At 43.1% G+C, this 24057-nt stretch overlaps 1 protein-coding gene across 3 annotated transcripts in view; it reads right to left on the reverse strand.

The window, feature by feature from the left end:
• ppfia2 (PTPRF interacting protein alpha 2) overlaps nucleotides 1-23378 on the reverse strand; it is a 206791-nt gene extending 183413 nt beyond the window's left edge. For all 3 annotated transcript variants that reach the window (XM_072674092.1, XM_072674091.1, XM_072674090.1), the window contains exons 1-2: nucleotides 23095-23378; nucleotides 6774-7028 (exon numbers count right to left, since the gene is read on the reverse strand). In XM_072674092.1, the coding sequence (XP_072530193.1) occupies nucleotides 6774-7022 (249 nt within the window). In that variant the 5' untranslated portion in view covers nucleotides 7023-7028; nucleotides 23095-23378. The remainder of the gene's footprint in view (nucleotides 1-6773; nucleotides 7029-23094) is intronic.
• Nucleotides 23379-24057: the final 679 nt, after the last annotated feature.

A 24057-nucleotide genomic window follows, 5' to 3' on the forward strand; every position in this document is an offset into this window, starting at 1 on the left:
TTGAATATATAGTGTAACTGGAACAGTGATAAAACAGCTTCAGAGGGAAGCCAGGTGTTCTCAGGCCGTTGCTGGTTCGGTCGTAGAGTAGATAAGGGAGCCTGGGTGAAGCTGAAGGATATGGGCCGTGTCTCCTTGTTCTTCTTTATTTCCTGCGGTGTAAAGGTGCCCCTCCTCGTGTGCAATACAGTCTAAGCCCCTCAGGCGATAAGCAAGGACAGCAGCACATCAACAAGACAACAAAACACTTCTGCTTGCTTATCACTCCGGAGCGTACAGGAGAGGAACAAGAGATGTGTATGTGTGTGTGTGTGTGAGCGTAATTGTGTTTGGTCTCTTGTTGTGGACCAAATGTCATCCCAAGGATAGTAATACAAGTCAATTCTGATGTTGTGAGATCATTTGGCAGGTTAACTATGGTCTGGTTTAGGCCTAGGTGTGGGTACAGAAGTTCATTTAATGTTTTTGATGGATAAAAGAGTGCAGTATTAATAAAGCATATACCAACATACACTCTATGGACAAAAGTATTGGGACACCTGCTCATTCATTGTTTCTTCTGAAATCAAGGGTATTGAAAAGAGCTTGCCCTTTTGTTGGAGTAAATGTCTCTACTGTCCAGGGAAGAAGGCTTTCTATTAGATTTTGGATAAGCATTACTGGAAGTTGCGTTTAGCGACAAGCACCACCCCAACTCATCCATCTCCAACTTCCCAACCCATCCCAAAAGTACTGGACACAGTTCCACTGCTCCAGAACTCAATGCTGGGGGGCTTTATACACCTTTAGCCCTCTTGGTATTAGGCATGGTGCCAATAAGTTCATGTTTATCTGCTCCAGAGAGTCCTATTCTATTGGCAGCACTTCTCCACAGGCACTAGACAAGCTGTGTAGTAGCTGAATGCATTCATTGGAAGGAGTGTCCACAAAAAGGTGGACATACAGTGTACACTACATGAACAGATATTATATATAAGGCCCTTATTCACTTAAGCAAAGAATTCTAGAGAGCTAGAACCACAGATATTACGTAAGTTCTCATGTTCCACTGTAAGACTTTTAACTTCTAGCTTCCTAACTATTAGCTTTTTAACGAATAGCTTCTCAGAAAGTTCCTCACTGCAGAGAGCTGGACATAATTTCCGATAATGGCTCTTTGAGGATGCCAGAGCATGGTCTGCTAGAACACAGCGGCAAAAACACAGGATCGGATCAAGACGTCTTCATTATTTAAATATGCCTTTTTTGAAAAGGTTGTCCAGAACGAGTGCAGACACAGTCAAAAGTCTCTGAGAGTTAACTTTGGAGTCATCTCTCCATCTCCAATAGTCTGGAATTGAAGAATCAACTCTATTTGGTCAAAATGAAAGACCTTATTGACTGGCTGTACCGATTCTAGCATCTCCCAAGCAAAACTAATTCAAAGTTTACTGAGAATGGCCTGAAACCAAACACAGCTAGAGCTCTGTGGTTCTCTAGACAAAAAAAAACAGATATTGGAATTCATGTCCAGGCAAATTTGCGCTCTTAAAGTGTGCTTTGGAGGCTTTCTAATGGGGAACCTCAATCAAACGATGAGATGCTGTCCTGGCAAAACGCTCTTAACCATTAGCGGAGCCTTTAACAAAGTTGTTCACTGTATTAGACGTTAATGTGTTGGGAATTCCTCTCTGCTGCTCCATGATTTGTGGTGTAAAGTCCTGTTTTTGCTGCGATAACCACAGCTAGAGGCTCCACCCTGATCATAATTGTTTCTTAGGGGTGGATGTCATCATAAACTGAGCTTTGGTTTTACCTGCACTCACTGGCCATTTACTCAGGAAGATGGAAAGGAGAATTTCTACCATAACACCTGCAGCTGTGCCCTCGCTATTACTGCTTTCACCAGCAAATCAGATGTCCTCCTGCCTGTAGCTGAGCTGGTCAAACAGTGCTTTGAAACATGGGACCTACAAGAGTGTGAGTTTTGGAGAGGGTTCAGTTGAAATAAAAATGTTATTATACTGGCTGGACCTTTTGTCTTATTGGTCATTTTATCAGAAACACCTATCATATACTGCAGGTGCACTTACAGGTTTAAAAGTACTTTACAGGGTCTAGCAGAATAAGGCACTGTAACTATGACCAGAGGATCGCTTATCGGCCATGTTCCTAGCCATCGGCAGCCGGGATAGCAAGACACAGTTGGCTGGCACTGGCGTCTGCTGGATAATCTGGAGTCGGGTACATGGCGCTTGCCTCCGAACACATTGGTTGCCCGAGCATGACGTAGCATCGGCGGCAGTTCGGGACAAAAAAAGGCTGGCTGGCGGCACACGTGACGGTCTTCACCCTCCCAGAGAATATGTATGGCACTGTACTGGAGTGAAGTGGGTCATCTTAACGATTGCAAGGCCAAACATGCTACTTAATAAACTGAACCACGAGAGATAATATGAGCACATACTGTATACTGTACATACAGTCCTAATAATAACCAATCCAAACATAGCCTGATCTTCTTCAATAATGTTTCCAAGACAACCTGCAGGCTTCAAATGCAGCAGAGTTTGTAAGGAAGAATTCATGTGTGACACTCGACGCCTGAAGACAGCTTCTACTTCAGATTAGACTCCAGAGAAAGTAGGCCAGTGAATATCACTCCTGCCCAACTCATCTTCAACTTAAAGCCACGGAAGGAGGAGCATGTTTCTGATCTACCAGAAAAGGGAGCGTGACCAAAATGTTAACAAGGCTCATGACGGGTGAACAGCTACCGACTTAGCTTGAGGCTAACTGCTGGCTAAAGGCCCGCTATGTAATTAGCTGTTAGCAACATCAGAATGTTTCTTTAGGATGTGTGATTTTACATCACAGTGATTTTGATGATGTGAGATACAATTACATGTTTAGTGTAATGTTTATACATTACAGTTCAAGTTTAGGCTTTAAACTACTTTAGAACTGTGTGTCTTAATAGTGAGTGTATTTCTACCTGTAAAATTCTATATAACTTCATTATAAACTTTTATAAACATAAAGTCAGTGGTCAGTGAGAGTGTATACCTGTAATTAACTCTATATAACATCAGAATAAACCCAAATAAACATAAAGTCAGTGGTCAGTGAGAGAGTCTACCTGTAATTAACTCTATGTAACATTAGAATAAACCCAAATAAATATAAAGTTAGTGGTCAGTGAGAGCGTCTACCTGTAATTAACTCTATATAACATTAGAATAAACCCAAATAAACATAAAGTCAGTGGTCAGTGAGAGCGTCTACCTGTAATTAACTCTATATAACATTAAAATAAACCCAAATAAACATAAAGTCAGTGGTCAGTGAGAGCGTCTACCTGTAATTAACTCTATATAACATTAAAATAAACCCAAATAAACATAAAGTCAGCGGTCAGTGAGAGTGTCTACCTGTAATTAACTCTATATAATATCAGAATAAACCCAAGTAAACATAAAGTCAGTGGTCAGTGAGAGTGTCTACCTGTAATTAACTATATAACATTAGAATAAACCTAAATAAATATAAAGTTAGTGGTCAGTGAGAGCGTCTACCTGTAATTAACTCTATATAACATTAGAATAAACCCAAATAAACATAAAGTCAGTGAAAGTGTCCATCTGTAATTAACTCTATATATAACATTAGAATAAACCCAAATAAACATAAAGTCAGTGGTCAGTGAGAGTGTCTACCTGTAATTAACTCCATATAACATTAGAATAAACCCAAAAAAACATAAAGTCAATGGTCAGTGAGAGTGTCTACCTGTAATTAACTCTATATAACATTAGAATAAACCCAAATAAACATAAAGCTAGTGGTCAGTGAGAGTGTCTACCTGTAATTAACTCTATATAACATTAGAATAAACCCAAATAAACATAAAGCTAGTGGTAAGTGAGAGTGTCTACCTGTAATTAACTCCATATAACATTAGAATAAACCCAAAAAAACATAAAGTCAATGGTCAGTGAGAGTGTCTACCTGTAATTAACTCTATATAACATTAGAATAAACCCAAATAAACATAAAGCTAGTGGTCAGTGAGAGTGTCTACCTGTAATTAACTCTATATAACATTAGAATAAACCCAAATAAACATAAAGTCAGTGAAAGTGTCCATCTGTAATTAACTCTATATAACATTAGAATAAACCCAAATAAACATAAAGTCAGTGGTCAGTGAGAGTGTCTACCTATAATTAACTCTATATAACATTAGAATAAACCCAAATAAACATAAAGTCAGTGGTCAGTGAGATTGTCTACCTGTAATTAACTCTATATAACATTAGAATAAACCCAAATAAACATAAAGTCAGTGGTCAGTGAGAGTGTCTACCTGTAATTAACTCTATATAACATTAGAATAAACCCAAATAAACATAAAGTCAGTGGTCAGTGAGAGTGTCTACCTGTAATTAACTCTATATAACATTAGAATAAACCCAAATAAACATAAAGCTAGTGGTAAGTGAGAGTGTCTACCTGTAATTAACTCTATATAACATTAGAATAAACCCAAATAAACATAAAGTCAGTGGTCAGTGAGAGCGTCTACCTGTAATTAACTCTATATAACATTAGAATAAACCCAAATAAACATAAAGCTAGTGGTCAGTGAGAGTGTCTACCTGTAATTAACTCTATATAACATTAGAATAAACCCAAATAAACAAAGTCAGTGGTCAGTGAAACTGTATATACCATTTGAAGGATTTAATAGATAAACTGGGTGTTGGACAGGTGTTGGACAGCTTCATATGCTATGTAAATTATCCTCAGATGCCCCAGGCTTTTACACTGTACTGTATACATTTTATCATGTAATCATTTGCTATGCTACAGGGAGCAACCAGCACAACCAGCAAACCACAGGCGAGCGTAATCTCTGATTTCAGAGACTTACTGTAACACTCAGTGTGATCGTTGTGTCCTTACAGAAAAGAAACCGCTCCCCAAAAAAGTGCGAGAACCAAAAGGAGGAGGATTATCTGGAGGAAGAGAAAGCCGCCATGACCAAAGTCCTCTTTTCTCCTTCACGGGCGAGACACCGGAGACTTCTGGAAGGAGAGCCGTGAGGACTTGTGACTAGAATTACTGACACACTTTTCCAGCTAGCGAAGAGCTAAGCTGGCTTTAGGAGAGATTACGTAAGCCTTCACTTTTCCCACGTCTCTGGGCAACAGGAATAGGAACAAAAACGCTGTGTGCTGATTTTAACTCCACATGACAATATGTAAAACAGTCTGACATGCAATTACAACCGAATGCAGCCAGCATGAAAACACGACCCACTAGAAAACCCCTGAGACTGAAGCTATATTTATTAAATAAGCTCCGGAGTCACGCTGAATTAAGCCAATGTTCATATGTTCTGATGTGAGAATGTACCAGCTGTTCACATCGCAAACATACACTACACATGGGCTGGGCATCGCGGGGTGATAAGCGTACCACGCTTTCTTAAATGTGCCTAATGAAGATGTGTTGACCTTGCATAGTATTGCATTCACCGTGAAGCACTGCACCTTCTACAGCTGCAAAGCGTGAGTGTTGAGTCTCACAGGATACTCTGGTGAGATGCCACTTGTGAGTCATGTGTCTCCCAATGTTGACTGATGCAAAAAGTTCAAATCCAACGCAGAGGTGCAGGCATAACCTACGTGTCCAAATGTTTGTGGACACCCCTTCTAATGAATGCATTCAGCTACTACTATGGGGCAGTGGAAGAACTGAGTTCTCTGGAATGATGGATGGTGCTCCATGTAATACTTCTGAATAGGGTGAGTTGGGGAGTTGGGAGATGATGAGAGGGGTGGTGATTATCCCCAAATCCTCACAGCAATGCTCCTCCAAGATCTAGTAGAAAGCCTTCTTCCCTGGACAGTAGAGACAGTTACTCCAACAAAACAAAACAAAAGCTGGAAAGCTAAACACACCAGCACAAAGAGGGTATTCAGGAGACACACTCGAAACAGGGCCTGGTTTTCTCAGAACGATTGGCTAACCTTGCTTAGAGCCACAGAACCATTCAGTGGGAGGGCTTAATGATACAGGGATCCACTGATGGGCTCCACATCTGCATCACCTGTCTTAAGATTTCCAGTACAGAAAATGGCAGAGACTGTATCTAATAAGTACAAGAGCAGCTGTTCCAGCTGTTAAGCCTCTTCAGCTGCACTGATCATTGGTGTAGAGACAGGTACGCTTTGGTGCACTGTAGCATAATAAAGTCTTGCATACTTTCAGTCGGCTATGGGCCTCGCCCAACATCACTACTGCAGCACTGGCCTGGCCTGGCCGCCAGGCTCGTCCAACATTGCTTACGCTGCGTTACCACAGCTTGACTGCCAGGCTCACCTAATATCGCTACTGAAGCGTTTGCATGGCCTGGCTCGCTTTGTGGAAGCTAGCATTACTTTTGTGAGGCCAACTCTTGAAAGTGAGTTGCAGGGTTTCTGCATAAAAAGGAGGTGTGAAACAGCTGTGCTGGACTGTGTTCAGGACCATAGCCATAGCTATCCGTTAGCATAGTGCTAACATGCATGCTAAACCTCATTGACTTAAGTGGATTTCAACATTATTTGGTACTGCATCTTTAAAATGGTGTGGTTTGAGACAGCTGTGATTCCTCGGCCTCGTCAATGAGGTCACTTACAAAAGGCACTCTGGTTTGGTCATTAATTAATTGGTTTACTATTAATACCAAGTTCCCACAGCTTACAAATTCTGATGACAGTCCAACGCTAGTGCAGGCTTAGTCTTACCTGTGGCAGTGCGGAGCTGAGCTGGCGCTGTAGGGAGTCACGGTCGTAGATGACGTCCTGCAGGTGCTGCTGTGCGAGCGCCAGGCTCTCCTGAGTCTCTCTCAGAGTGTCCAAGAGACGGTCCCGCTCGTCCAGCATGTTCACCATCAGCTGCTCGAAATGCGAGTCCGGGTCCGAGGCACTGCTCTGAGAGCCTCGCTGGCTCATGGCCGTGTCCTCGCTAATCGTGGGCATCACTTCACACATCATCTTCTCCTGAACAAACACACCAACAGAAGCACTTTTATTATTATTTTTTTTAGTTATGATTATTTTTAAAGCTAATGTGATTTACCAAGCACCATCAATCTCCATCAAACACCATCATTCTCCATCAAACACCATCATTCTCCACCAAACACCATCATTCTCATCAAACACCATCAATCTCCATCAAACACCATCATTCTCCATCAAACACCATCATTCTCCACCAAACATCATTCTCCACCAAACATCATTCTCCACCAAACACCATCATTCTCATCAAACACCATCAATCTCCATCAAACACCATCATTCTCCATCAAACACCATCATTCTCCACCAAACATCATTCTCCACCAAACATCATTCTCCACCAAACACCATCAATCTCCACCAAACATCATTCTCCACCAAACACCATCATTCTCTACCAAACACCATCAATCTCCTCCAAACATCATTCTCCACCAAACATATTCTCCACCAAACACCACCAATCTCCACCAAACACCATCATTCTCCACCAAACACCATCATTCTATACCAAACACCTTTATTCTCCATCAAACACCATCATTCTCCATCAAACACCATCAATCTAAACCAAACACCATCATTCTCCATCAAACATAATCATTCACCCTTAAACACCATAATTCTCAATCAAACACCAACCCTCCCAATCAAACATCATCATTCTCCACCAAACGCCATCATTCTCCGCTAAACACCATCAAGCTCCACCAAACCCATACATTCTCCACCAAACACCATCATTCTCTACCAAACACCATTATTTTCCACCAAACACCATCATTCTCCAACAAACACTATCATTCTCCATCAAACACAATCAGTCTCCACCAAACATCACTCTCCTTCAAACACCATCATTCTTCACCAAACACCATCAATCTCCACCAAACACCATCATTCACCATTAAACACCAACCCTCGTCATCAAACACCATCAATCTCCACCAAACGCTATCATTCTCCACTAAACACCATCAAGCTCCACCAAACACCATCATTCTCCACCAAACCCCTTCATTCTTCACCAAACACCATGATTCTCCATCAAACACATCATTCTCCATCAAACACCATCATTCTCCATCAAACACATCATTCTCCATCAAACACCATCAATCTCCACCAAACATCACTCTCTATCAAACACCATCAATCTCCACCAAACATCACTCTCCATCAAACACCATCATTCTCCATCAAACACCATCATTCTCCATCAAACACATCATTCTCCATCAAACACCATCATTCTCCACCAAGCACTATTATTCTTCACTAAACACCATCATTCTTCATCAAACACCATCATTCTCCATCATCTCTGATTTGAAAATACTGCATAAAGCAATTTAGCTTTACAGTGTTTAATAAAAGACAAAAAGTCTTTTTAAGAAAATCTTAGACAACACCAGCAAACACACACAGGAATGGCCATCAAATCAATGCTTGGTTTGTTGGGGTGTGTTTTTGACACCACCCAAAATATGCTAAAAAGCTATGCTTATTCTGTGTACAAAACACACATGCTTCTAAACTCTCACTGCAACCCCACCGATACACACATGACGATTCGTAGAACATCCACCGTTTGTGTGAAACCACTAAATGCTAGTAAAATCTGTGCAGTGTGAAAGAGGCCCCACACAAACAGACGGGTTTTACACTCGCTGCCCCAGTGTGTGATTAACCGCAGTGAACAGGCACGTGTCTGCTGCATGTAGACTGTATGTGACTGTACATCCACAGAGTGGACGGCTGTCGGGCCCAGTTAGGCTCAACGCTCAGTGTGTATGCGTGTGTTTATCTTCATACACTGCCTGGCTTTAGAAAGAGAGACATTATCATTATTAGATATAGATATGTATATTGAGATAATGCACACTTTTGCTGCATATAGATACTTCCATACTGTATATAATACATATTATAATAAGTATTGTTACACACCCCTAACTTATCTTTCACTACAAGGGAGCACCGATCCGACCTTTTCTGTTCTGATAACGATACATAAACCCGATACCTGATACCAATCCAACACCATCACTCTCCACCAAACACCATCACTCTCCACCATTCTCCACTATTATATAAGGGCAGTGGTGGCTCAGCGGTTAGAGTACTGGGCTATTGATGACAGAGTTGTGGGTTCAATACCTGGGCTCTTGGGCCGAAGCAAGGCCCTTTACCCTCTCTGCTCCCTAGCAGCACTTTGGGCATGTGTGTTCACTGTCGCTGTGTGTTGCTCACTACTGTGTGTGTTATTATCTTATGTGTTATTATTATATGTATAATATAATGTTATTATGCACCAATCATATAGCATCATATACCTCACCATGTGGGAGAGACTTAATGAATCAGGATTTACTGAAACTATAATATATGAACTCCTCTATTACAGGTTTAATTCTCCAATTGAGCAGTTCAGCTCTGGTCCCTTTCTCTCTCTCTCTCTCTCTCTCTCTCTCTCTCTCTCTCTCTCGCTTGCAATCCCCCCCAGCAGAAACAGCTGCTTTTAGACGCAGATTTAATTCAGGAATTGTTCTTGATATTTAGTGTAAAATCGTGTAATCTGTGGATTTGGACTCCTCTGGGACTGAAACAGTGTTGGGCCAAGTCTGCCTGTGTGTGTGAGAAAGAACCTCGCTCGCCCTCCTCCCTGCACTGATGTTCAGTAAACAGAGCAGGCTGCTGAAGGTGATGGGTGTGGATTTTAGCTGTTTTTTTTAGCTGCACCATCATTCTCCACTAAACACCATCATTCTCCATCAGACATCATCACTGTCCACCGAACACCATCATTGCTGAAAGCGGTGTGTGTGGATTTGAGCTGTTTTTCCGAGCTGGATTAGCTGAAGGTTTTAGAACATCCTTAAGTGAATAACCTGGAATTGTACAAAGTTCAGTGACCTCCCATGTTACAGAGGTAAGCTCTCTCAGACTGCTCTCATCATGACTAGAACAAGGTTCTTTACACAGAAACACAGATAGACTCCTAGCAGTGGAGCCCTTTCCTTTAGAGAACCCCCAGATAAAGCCAGAGTGTGGTGAGGACACTCTCCTACACCATCAGAAGACCCTGAAGCTGGAGGAAACTGAAAAGGTCTGAGGTACAGAAAGAGGTCTGACACAGTCAAATCCACAACAGCATCAGAAGACCAGTTTCAGAGAGTCAACAGCAGCATGTGTGATCGGTGGCTCACGTTACAACACCACCTTGTAGCTCAGCAGTTTAACACTGGAGCAAGTCTGAGTTTCAACTGTGAAGAGAAATCCTGGATCTGCAGGTCTGACTGCAGGTGGAGTGGCAGTAAGTAAGAGGCTAGAATAAGAAAATCAGGCTTGTTTGGGCTGCAGCACTGCCAGGGGACTACTGGGGATGTTCTGGAGATATTCTGGGGATGTTCTAAAAGGTCTGACTGGTAGGGTATGTGGGGCATATTATTAGATATAGAGAGAATGAGTATGATCCAAACGTCCTGACATCCTGTCTGTGTGTCAGTACAGATTCAGGCAGCTGGAACTAAAGGAGTTAGCTTAATTTTTTCTAAAACTTTTGTCAAGGACAGGTTTGTGTGTGTGTGTGTGTGTGTGTGTGTGTGTGTGTGTGTGTGTGTGGAATATGTGTGGAATGTGTTTGGAATGTGTATACATGGATTTGACTCATTCAGAACAAGGCTATAGTCCAGTTCTGTGTTTTCTTATTGAGGCAAAAGCTTTTTTGTAGTGTGTGTGTGTGTGTGTGTGTGTGTGTGTGTGTGTGTGCGTGTGTTAAAGCAGCCGTGTCTTGGGTAGCTAAGCGCTCGGTGCTCTAGATTTCACGCATCTCCTGTTTAGTGGGCCAGGCTAAATGCCCTGCTCTGTGTGCTTATGTAACTCAGCAGCTCCTGGGCCGCTCGTGCTTCTGTGTAAGCAAGACCACCTGGACAACTACATCATCCGAACCATGACCACCACTATCCAGTCTAGACTACCACTATCCAACCTGAACCACCACTGCAGTCTAATGTAGACCACTACTGCTCAACCTTGACCACAACTATGGAACCTGGACCACCATTCCAGCTCAACCTAGATCACCACTGTCCAAACTGGACCACCACTGCAGCCCAGTGTAGACCACCACTTTCCAACGTAGACCACAACTATTCAACCTAGACCACCACTGTCCAGCCTGGACCACCACAAATCAATCCAACTACCTACAGACTACAGCCCAAGCTGGTCCACCAACCAGGTCAATTAATATCCAACCTGGGCTATCACCACAGTTCAACCTAGACTAGCACATCCAACCAGTCTGCGTCTACAGAGTAATCTGGACCATCACTATTCAACCAAGACCGCTACATTCAAATCTGGACCACCAGTATAGTCCAATCTGGAACACCACTAAACAACCTGGACCACCACTGTCCAACTCGGCCAACTCTATACACCACTTATTCTGGATCCCCATGCCTGCAAAGACCATTACTATTCAATAACCAACCATACCACCAAGTCAATCCAACCTGAACCACCATTACCCAAACAGACCATCAGCCTAACCTAAACACTATCCAGCTGGGACCACCACTAAAGCCAAACACAGATCGCCACTATCCAGCCTAAATCACCCCTACCCTAACTAGACCACCACTATTCAGACTGGACCACCACTGCAGCCCAACCTAGATCACAACTATCCAGCCTAGACCAACACTGCAGCCCAACCTAGACCACCACTATCCAGACTGGACCACCACTGCAGTCCAGCCAATACTAACACTATCTAATCTGGACCACAACTACAACCCGACCTAAACCACCGCTATTCAACCTGGACCACCTCTATCCAGACTGGACCACCAATGCAGCCCAGCCAATACCACCGCTGTCCAACACAGGCCACCATTACCCAAACAGACCATCTCTATAGCCCAACCTAAACACTATCCAGCTGGGACCACCACTAAATCCAAACACAGATCGTCACTATCCAGCCTAAATTACAACTACCCTAACTAGACCACCACTATCCAGACTGGACCACCACTGCAGTCCAGCCAATACTAACACTATCTAATCTGGACCACAACTACAACCCGACCTAGACCACCGCTATTCAACCTGGACCACCACTGCAGCCCAGCCAATACCACCACTGTCCAACACGGGCCACCCAGATCACCACTATCCAGCCTAAATCACCACTACCCTAACTAGACCACCACTATTCAGACTGGACCACCACTGCAGTCCAACCTAGACCACCACTATCCAGACTGGACCACCACTGCTGTCCAGCCAATACTAACACTATCTAATCTGGACCACAACTACAACCCAACCTAGACCACCACTATCCAGACAGGACCACCACTGCAGTCCAGCCAATACTAACACTATCTAATCTGGACCACAACTACAACCCGACCTAGACCACTGCTATTCAACCTGGACCACCTCTATCCAGACTGGACCACCACTGCAGCCCAGCCAATACCACCACTGTCCAACACGGGCCACCATTACCCAAACAGACCATCTCTATAGCCCAACCTAAACACTATCCAGCTGGGACCACCACTAAATCCAAACACAGATCACCACTATCCAGCCTAAATCACCACTACCCTAACTAGACCACCACTATTCATACTGGACCACCACTGCAGTCCAGCCAATACTAACACTATCTAATCTGGACCCACCTACAACCCAACCTAGACCACCACTATTCAACCTGGACCACCTCTATCCAATCTGGACCACCTCTATCCAGACTGGACCACCACTGCAGCCTAGCCAATACCACCACTGTCCAACATGGGCCACCACTGCAGTCCAACCTAGACTACCACTATCCAGACTGGACCATCACTATCCAACCTAGACCACCACTGCAGCACCATCATCCCAACAACTGCAGCTACATAGGGTCTGAATATCATGAACACCTTGATTTACCAAAACACACACAGTCCATCTAGATATGTGATTGGTCAGGATGGCCACGGCAACACAGTACGGAAACAGTCATTAGCATACTGCTGATTTGGAAGCCATTTTAGAAATAACAGTGACAGATTGTGATAGAGTTATTGCTTTTGCAGAAGGACAGACACCCTGTATATGCAAATATGCTTGATCATTAATGTCTGATTCTTAGTCTGATGTAATTTTGACATTATTAAAAATGGCATGCACTGGTCCTTATGCAGACACCACACAGGAACAGGGACAGGAACCAGTGTATGCTCTCCTCTGGTCCTGGTAAGTAAATGATAAACCCCATACACAGCACTGTCTACACCCTCCCTCTCTCTACTTCTCTCCCCCTTTCTCTTTCTGGCTAATATGGCCATCGTATGAGCCAAGGCACCCATGGGTGCTCCCAGCAAGCCACTAATCAGTAACATTTCTTTCCTAAAGCCCTTTGGGCAGCAGCCATTTCTCTCTCTCCCGCTCTCTCTTTCCTAAATCTCTCTGTCAGTGGATGGAAGGAGATTCCTTTTCAGTGGAAAAAGAGATAATAAAGAAACTCCATCCAGAAATTATTTTAAAGCCATATTAAAACCTTGTCATTTTATTTTCATTTGTATAATTATACATAATAAGAAATTAGAAAGTATATATAATATATATATATTAGATATTTTTTCTATTTTCATAATTATACAATATTTTAAATCATATATAAGTCCGCTATCTTTCGGTCGGTGACTAATGAATTTTACATAGATTATAATAAGCACTTTAAAATCAATGTAAACTACATTAAAATTAATACTTTGTGTTTGAGAATCGATGCAGTCCTGCAACGCATTATATCACAATACTCTGATATATCAATATAGTCTTACACCCCAAGACCTGCGTGATGTTTGGGAGATGTTCTGATCCAGTTGTCTAAAACATCACAGCTTGGTTCTTGTCCAAGTTGCTCAGATTTATACGCTTGTCCATTTCTCCTGCTTCAACACCTTCATCACCTTCAAGAGCTGACTGTTCACTCGCTGCCCAATATGTAGATCCACCCCTCGACAGGAGCCACTGGAACCAGATCATTAGTGATATCCACTCACACCATTCAGTGTGAGCATCGTTGAAAAAAGTGTGGGCTAGAGGGGTATAAAGCCCCCCAGCATTGGGCTGTGGGCTTCTCTGAAATGATGAAGGAGCTCCATCAAATACCTGTAGGATGTGTTGGAGAGGTGTTTGTGATTCAGAACATCAGTACATTTGTTATCATCCCATCGAAAACACTATCAAATTTTCACAGCAATGTTCCAACATCTAGTGTAAAGCCTTCCGAGAAGAGTAGAGGGTGTTACTGCAGCAAAGAGGGACAAACACCTGGCTAATGCCTTTGATTTCAGAAGAACCGCTGGAGGAACTTCTATACATACAGTCCATATTTTAATGCAAATGATACTGTAGTACGGTGGTATGAGCAGTATGCAGTGCTGTAGTACGGCACAGTCTGCACAGTGTAGCACAGTCCTTCATGCTGGACAGCAAATCCACCAGAGATCAGGACTGAATGTAAAATGAAAGGCTGTTTAATGGCAGTAAATAGCGATAAATCAGCGCATGGTCCGATCGCCAGGAGAATAAATCTGAACGACAGATGGATATGACACAGAGCAGATATTTCAGACACTGTGTGTAAATGGGGGACAGGGTGGTGTGGATGAATGTGAGCTGAGGCAGAGGAAGGAGGGATGTAGAGATGAATGAATGCAGAGGAGGACGAGTGTGCCATATGCCAATCAATGAATTATTCAGAAAGAAAGACTCTGGGTTTCCCTCTCAATCACTGCACACAATCACCAAGCTTTTCCCTTCCGTCTCTCTCGCTCTCTCTCGCTCTCTCTCTCTGTCTCCTTACTGAAATCAAACATACTATTATAAACCACTGATCAGCCATAACATTAAAACCAAGTCAAGTCAATGACACTGCTGATCTGGTTCCAGTGGCTGATGTCAACGGGGTGGATGTACATATTTGCCAGCAAGTGAACAGTCAGTTCATTAAGAACCTGAGACACTTCGACATAGAGCTGGGCGAAAATGCTACATCATGATATTAAAAGACACGATATTTATCAAGATACATGTAATCACAGAACTAAAAACATCAGTAGCAACAGATTCTTAAAAACTACTATTCAGATACTCACGTACTGAACACTAGTGATTTTAGTCAACATTTGCTGCTCTTCATCCAATTCAATGCAATTATATTATGTACCACGATAACAAAATCTATCACAATGTGATAAAGGATCGCCATACTGCACAGCTCTACTTCGACAAGAACCAAACGGTGATGTTCAAGACGACTGGGTCAAAACAACAGGTTTTGTGGGGTGTTCCTGGTATGCAGAGGTCAGTACCTGCCAATAGTGCTATAAGGAAGGAAGGGAAATTGGTAAACCAACGACCCAAGGACACCCAAGGCTCATTGCTGCCCCCCCCCCCCCCCCCCCCCCACCTATCACAACTTGCAGGACTTTTAAGATCTGCTGCTAATGTTAGCCTTGGTGCCAGGTCCCTATTGCGATGGTTCCTCACAAATGTACATACCGTTACATCCCTAATGTGAATATTATTTAATATTATTTAGCATTATACATTATGTAGCATTTTTACCATAAGACAACACAGCTTCAGGATAATGTTGGTGTAAAATCCTGTACTACTACTCTACCACTTCAGTCCACATGCTTCTCTACCTTCAGATGCTGCTTCTGGATCTCTCAGCTTGTTCACAAATGCTAGGGTACTAGGGTAGGGTGGTATAGTGGTCATATCATATACACAAAGCTGGAACGAGGTTTTTGCTGTGGTGTCTAACTTGTTTAAGCCTAGATAGCGGGCTACGAGTCCAAACACAGCAGAACCGGTCTCTCATTTCACCTTTCAGTTCCTCCCAACACCATTTGCTCTACTTCATTCTCAGACACAATTTTAATGGTTAACACTTGTGTCGGTAGCGCAGCGGTTAGACAGCAGCAGCTGCTCTGGACTGTCTGATACTCAGTGGAGCTGTGCACATTGTTCACTCAGTCTGTGAACCTGTGAGCAAACTATGAAAAAAGTGAATACCGCCCAACATGTACAGCTGTCCATTAGGAGAGAGCTCACAGTGTGTGATTTGTATTTACTGCAGTGGAGTAAAAGCAACTTACACGCCCCAACTGTAGGGGGAGCTCGGCTGCTTTAAATTAGTCCTCTATAAATCTGTCTGCTCTCTTTGCCGACACAACGATCACCTCTGAAGCATCGCCACCACAATACCTGCTAATAATCGCAGATATCCGATGACACCACCTGATCACCCAGGCTGTAGATAAGCTAATATGTTCCCTGTGAATCAGGGAGGCAGGGGGTGGTCTGCTCTCACTGTGTGACTGCTTGTGTAATCTGTATGATACTCTATAGACTGTGATCAGCACGTTAGGCTCACACTGAACAGCACAGGATACACATACAAACATGTATGGATATTCTCTCTCTCTCTCTCTCTCTTCTACACACACACATTCACACTCCCCTAGTACATAAAACAAACACACACACACACAGACGACTTGTATGCACATAGTAATCAAACACCGTCCAGCACTTACAGCACCGAATTCATATGAGCTAGGAGAGCCACTGAGTTCTAACACATACTCTCTCTCTGACACACACACACACACACACACACACACACACACACACACATAATGACGTCAAAGGCAGGCACCTGCTGAAGAGCCTAGCACCAACTCCCACAGCAGCCTGCAAAACATCACACTGCTTACATCATTATTACACTCTGGCTCCACCACACAAAGCCCCCTAACACACACACACACACACACATACATAAACACACACACACACACACACACACACACACCTGTTCATTCATGGTTTCTTCTGACTTTCAAAGATATTAAAAAGAGTTTATCCTGCTTTTTAGAACCGAGCGTTTCACACTTAAGAACTCATGTTAATAAAGACCTCTTGTGTTCTAAAAGATGCCTCACAGATGTAGTGTGTTTGGTACTCTGATTTTTTCATCCACATCCATTATTTTGCTTAGCAACCACTTAAAGTACCATTGCAACCACTTAATCAACCACCAAGAAACCCCTTAATAACACTACACCACCCACCTAGCATCAACCACCTGAAATACTGTACTAACTGCAATAGCAACCATTAGGAACATTTTGGCAAACCTGTGTCAACACCATAACACCCACTTAGCAACACGTAACTTAGCAACCACATGAAATACCATAGCAGATACCATAGCGACCACCTGGGACACCTTAGCAACTACCTAAAATACCCAAGCAACCCTTTAAGAACACCTTAGCGTCATCACATCTCACACTTAGCAACACCTTAGCAACAACCTGAAATACCACAGGAACTGCATGGTAACCTAAAAACCTGTGTCAACACCATAACACCCACTTAGCAACACGTAACTTAGCAACCACATGAAATACCATAGCAGATGCCATAGCGACACCTTAGTAACTACCTAAAATACCCAAGCAACCCCTTAAGAACACCTTAGCGTCATCACATCTCGCACTTAGCAACACCTTAGCAACCACCTGAAATACCACAGGAACTGCATGGTAACCTAAAAACCTGTATCAACACCATAACACCCACTCAGCAACACCCAACTTAGCAACCACCTGTAATACCTTAGCAGATGCCATAGCAACCACCTGGAACATTTTAGCAACCACTTAAAAAATACCATAGCAACAGCATGGCAACCTAGCAACTACTTGGGATACCATAGCAACCACTTTGCAGAAACAGGTTCATCCTAATGACCATATAGCAACAGAATAAACAGCTGTCTGGAAGTGGAACCCACTTGGGCATTTTCTTCAGGAAGGGCACTTGTTTAGATTTAGGTAGTTCTAATTGGGATTTTAGAAAATATGTATAAAATACTGTCTGTAGTTATGATTGTAATTGTAATGACTTTTATTAATATTAATATATTCAAGGAACAGAGCAATTCATTCTAATACAGTATTGAAATACTGAAATAACAAATTATTACCAATGAGCCCCTCACTCTAAACATGTAAACCAACCTTTAATCTAGAAACTAAAGATGTATTTAAAGATGTACGAAACAAAGACATTTCAACATATAAAATAAAAAAATGAAACAAAATCTTCACCTCATAATCAAGTAAAATAAACATATCCGTATCGTTACACCCCTGCTTTCAATACTTTTGCAAGGCACTTTATCTGCCCTTACTTGCCCTCAGGAGCTGGTAGGTAAAAGCCTACGCTGGAAGAATGACGCAGCAGTATTGTGAAAAGGGGGCAGAGAGGAAGCATCCAGGCTATGATGAAGAACACCATCCATATTTCATATTTTATAAAGCCAAACACTGCTTCTATCCTCCATCAGCACTCCAGGCCTGCAGAGACTGCTGCCTCATCCAGAACCTACAGTTAAAGCTGTGAAGTGCTTTCACATCCATTTAACCCCACCTACAGGCCTTCAAACCAGTCCAACTTCAGAACTGGTCCACAAACACCTTAAAATGCAAGGTGGGTTTTTGGAAAGTTCTGTGCTTGGTAACAGCGATAGTTTAGTAACACACTGAATCTGCAGTATTTAGGGGTTTTTCCCATTAATAATGCTGTTAAATGTATTTGATGTCACTGCTGAAACGTCCAGCTCAAGACCAGCTTTTGCTGGGAGCTGGTTTCAGATGGTCTAACCTAGTCTTGGATGGTTGAAGGTGGTTGAAAGGCCGGTCATCCATGAATATATACCCTAAACCAACCTAAACTGACCAACTGGCTTAGCTATGGGCCAGCATGGCGCACACAGTCATTCGGGGTGGATGGACTAGCTGGTCTATTAGCATGAACAACTTGACGAAGCTGGTCATCAAGCCAGTCATACTGGTTGACAAGTTAGGCCAGGTTGGTCAAACCATCAAACATCACGTTAATAGCAGGAGGTTCTGTTTAGACTACCTCAACTGCTGCAACTGCTGAACCCACATACACTGTATGTCCAAATGTTTGCGGACACCCACAGCTACTTTAGGTTGCTCCCATTGCTGACACAGATGTGCAAATGCACACACACAGCTTGTTTAGTTCCTGTAGAGAAGAACTGCCAACAGAATAGGACTCTGTAGAGCTGTTAAACATGAACCTATTGGCCCCATGCAGCATTAAGCTGTGGAGCAGTGGAACTGTGTTCTCTGGAATGATGGCTGCTGCTCCGTCCAGTACTTATGGGATGTGTTGTGGAGTAGAGGTGAGGTGGGGTGGTGATCTTCCAACATCCAGACCTCAGTAACACTCTTGTCACTCAATTCACTCAAACCCATACAGCAATGCTCTTCAAAGGTCTAGTAGAAAGCCTAGAGACAGTTACTCCACCAAAAGCCAAAGGATAACCCCCTTTTAATTCCCTTGATTTGGGCAGAAATGAATGAGAATGAGCAGGTGTCCCAATACTTTTGTCCATATAGTGTGTTTCATTTATAACACTGATTATCTGATTGCAATAGACCTGTCAAGGGGTGAATATACTAGGCAGCAAGGGAACAGTCAGTTTTTGGAACTGATGTGCAAGCATAAGACAAGGAGCAAACTGAGGGTCAGATCATCTCCAAAAAAGACGGCCTTGTTGGGTGTTCCCCGCATAAAGTGGTCAGTACCTACTAAAGGTGCTCCAAGGAAGGACAACTGGTGAACCAGCAACATGGGTCAATGGTGCTCAATGCTCACTGATGCTCAACTTACAGATTTTAAAGATGTGCTGCAAATGTCTGAAGGTCCAGATTTCACAGGACATCTTCAGAGGCCTTGTGGAGTCAATAGGTCAGAGCTGTTGAACCTACACAATATTAGTTAGGTGGTTTTAATGTTATGGCTGATTGCTGCACTAGCTTTTTATGTCGTTGTAGAAACCTCCACTCAATCCACTTTCCAAAAACTACAATCAGAGCTAACAAAAGTCAACTTTGATTGAACTGGACCTCCAACCAACCAACAAAGCTTCATATTAATGGGATGATAATATCACTTATAGAAGATTTCTGACCATCTCTGCAAAATCTCTTTCAAGACAAGGCTGATAATTGGTTGACAAGCTGTCTCAGTCAAGTACTCCAGTTCTGGACCAAACCACATGTCTACGCAGGGGGATGGGGGGGTATTACTGGCAAGACAGAGCCATTTGAAGCTTGCTGACAAGTTCAAGGGCACAGTGAAAAACACTGGGCTGGGAATTAATGCACTGAAACTGTAGGCAGGCAGGCAACTGGCCAAAAAGGAAGAAAGAGAGCCCAAATTCTGCATCTCCATCTCCAGGCCAGGTACTGAGCCAGGCATCAGAGACAGCATTCAGAGATAAAACCCCTCTGATGAGCACTGGAGGGATCAGATTACACCCATCCAGGATGAATGAGCAGAGGGAGGAGGACCATTATACATGTATAACAACACTAATTTAACAGGGTCAATCTTGATAGTACTACAGTAGTAATTCGACAGTGGGAAGCTATGTATGGGCTGTAAGTCTCTGACCTCACCAAGATTCCTTAGGAAACAGTTCAATATATTAAGAAGTTTAGAATTTCACCAATTTTAGTACTGTTGCACTATCATGACTGATCATGACTGAAATGACTGGGTTACTGTACATAATAGTGTAGTACTAGTCAAACAGGGTTAATTTACATAGTACTGTAGTACTTAACAACAGGGTTATATATCTACACAGTACTGTAGTACTAATGCAACAGTGGTAATCTACATAGCAGTGTACTACCTAACAACAGGGCTAATCAGTACAGTACTGTAGTACTAATGTAACAGTGGTAATCTACATAGCAGTGTACTATATAACAACAGGGCTAATTAGTACAGTACTGTAGTACTAATGCAACAGTGGTAATCTACATAGCAGTGTAGTACCTAACAACAGGGCTAATTAGTACAGTACTGTAGTACTAATGTAACAGTGGTAATCTACATAGTAGTGTAGTACCTAACAACAGGGCAAATTAGTACAGTACTGTAGTACTAATGCAACAGTGGTAATCTACATAGCAGTGTACTACCTAACAACAGGGCTAATCAGTACAGTACTGTAGTACTAATGCAACAGTGGTAATCTACATAGCAGTGTAGTACCTAACAACAGGGCTAATCAGTACAGTACTGTAGTACTAATGCAACAGTGGTAATCTACATAGCAGTGTACTACCTAACAACAGGGCTAATTAGTACAGTACTGTAGTACTAATGCAACAGTGGTAATCTACATAGCAGTGTAGTACCTAACAACAGGGCTAATTAGTACAGTACTGTAGTACTAATGTAACAGTGGTAATCTACATAGTAGTGTAGTACCTAACAACAGGGCTAATCAGTACAGTACTGTAGTACTAATGCAACAGTGGTAATCTACATAGCAGTGTAGTACCTAACAACAGGGCTAATCAGTACAGTACTGTAGTACTAATGCAACAGTGGTAATCTACATAGCAGTGTAGTACCTAACAACAGGGCTAATCAGTACAGTACTGTAGTACTAATGCAACAGTGGTAATCTACATAGCAGTGTAGTACCTAACAGGGCTAATTTGCATAGTACTGTACTTATATTACAGAGTGATGTATGTAATACTGCATGTACATACACACACGTACAAATATTCTGAAGAAGGAATGCACATGTAAATGCTTGCACACACACACACACACACACACACACACTGCCACTTGTAATATACCATTACTTGTGCATATTCTGAATATATAGATTAATATGCATGAATCATTTGTGTTCAAGTAAAATGTCTGAATACACACAGACACACACACACACACGCTGGAATGAAAGAAATGTAATTACTTGGCATGTCCTTCCACACAGCCCCAGCAGCAAGGCCACCCAACGCCACTGATTGCAGGGATCTCAACATTATTATCATAAAATGATAATAATAATAATTACATTACTATAAAATGTATAAATGGAAGCATACACACTGCACAGCAGGGTCACAGGGACACTCTTTTTGGGAAGCCTTTGCATAGCACTGCCATACAGCATCAGTACACTGCAAGTGCCCGGTAATGGTTAGTGAACGACTGTGCAGCATGACCTCATCACGCCATTCACGTTAAACACATCAGCAGTTAAAAATTAATGGCCGATGTCTCGTAATAATCACACACCGGTCAGCGTGGGGCCACTGCATGTGTGCATGTTACTGCTGCCTTTTTATAGCCACCGGTGCTCTGAAACAAAGCCCAGTCAGATGCACTGGAACAGCACAGCAGACTGTCAGCTGATTATTAATTAATGCATTAATGCTCTATAATGCTTTATAGTAGAGCGGGCCTGAACACTGCTCCGAGTGGGGATGCATGTCTAAGAGAACTGCAGTGTGGTTCTATTCACACCGGGTTTTTTTATATGATGTGCCAGCCATCTATATGTCTATATGTCTATGTGTGAGTGTGTGAGTGTGTGTGTGTGTGTGTGTGTGTGTGTGTGTGTGCTCCTTTGCTTTAAGCTTTTGCCCTTTATTCACCTCAGCCTTCACACAGGAGGCCTTCAGAGATGCTGTGTGGCTAATTGAGGAGAATCCTCAGCCATTGTCTGAAGTGCATTACATCATGCATCACTCTGTGTGTGTGTGTGTGTGTGTGTGTGTGTGTGTGTGTGTGTGTGTGTGTGTGTGCATGTGCTATTTTCATTCACTGCACGTTTTTGCAACCGTGTATTAACACACAGCACTAACATGTCATGCATTAAATCACACACACACACACACACACACACACACATTCACTCACTCACAATGTCATCCGTGCTGCTCAGCACTCTGACGTTACCACATCATCACGAGCACATCTGGGGTGCAAGTTGATGTCATTAACACAAATAACATGCACATATACACACGCACACACGCGCGCGCGCGCACACACACACACACACACACACACACACACACACACTCACCTTTCTTCACGTTACAAGCAGCAGCAAGAGCAGAAGAAGGTACAGGGCAGGTGCAGATGCAGCACAGCTGGAGCGCGCGCACGAGCCTGCTCCTCTAAGCGCGAGCGCGAGCGCGAGCGCGAGCACGAGCCTCCGGGTCCCGCACGAGCGGCGGTGGCAGCTGAAGCATCCGCGGCGCGAGAAATCCCCCGTAAACGCAGCGCACGTCCACCGCTGGCATCCTGCTCACGTCCCGGCGCGCGAGGCCATTCCTGCTCCTCCTCCGCCTCCCCCGCGTGGATTCTCCCACCGATGGTGAAACGGCTCTACAGCACAGGGCAGCGGGGCTGGGAGAGACCATTGCAGGGGGGAGAGGGGGAGGAGCTACCACTGCTTAAAGCTGCAGCTGTGGCACACTGACACTACATAAAGGAACCGTGCTGATACTAAAAAAGGGTTCTTTAAGGGTTCTTTAAGGGTTCTTTAAGGGTTCTTTAGGAAAAGCAGCGGTTCTACAAAGAGCCATTCATGCTGTCTGATGAAATGAGTGTTTCCAGTGGTGGAAAATCACCCATAGTTAATATCAGATTGTTCTAGCTATATAGAACCAAATAGGGTTCCACTGTCGTTACGAGCCCAAGGAACATCTACAGTGCCATCTAGAACCCGTTATACTGACAATGTAAGTAATATTGCCCATTTAAAGTCATAAAAAGTGGATGACCAACATTAACTCATTCATGTTCACCAACTTTTACCATATACACTGCGGTGACAAAAGTATTGGGACACCTGCCCATTCATACTTTCTTCTGAAATCAAGGGTATCAAAGAGTTTATCCTGCTGATGTTGGAGTAACTGTCTCTACAGGTCCAGGGGGAAAGGCTTTCTACTAGGTTTTGGAGGAACATTGCTGTGAGGATTTGATTGCAGCGTCAGTGAGGTCAGTTATCCCCAACTCCCTAAGTACTGGATGGAGCTCC

This window comes from Salminus brasiliensis, chromosome 2, assembly GCF_030463535.1.
Source record: "Salminus brasiliensis chromosome 2, fSalBra1.hap2, whole genome shotgun sequence".
Lineage (NCBI taxonomy): Eukaryota > Metazoa > Chordata > Actinopteri > Characiformes > Bryconidae > Salminus > Salminus brasiliensis.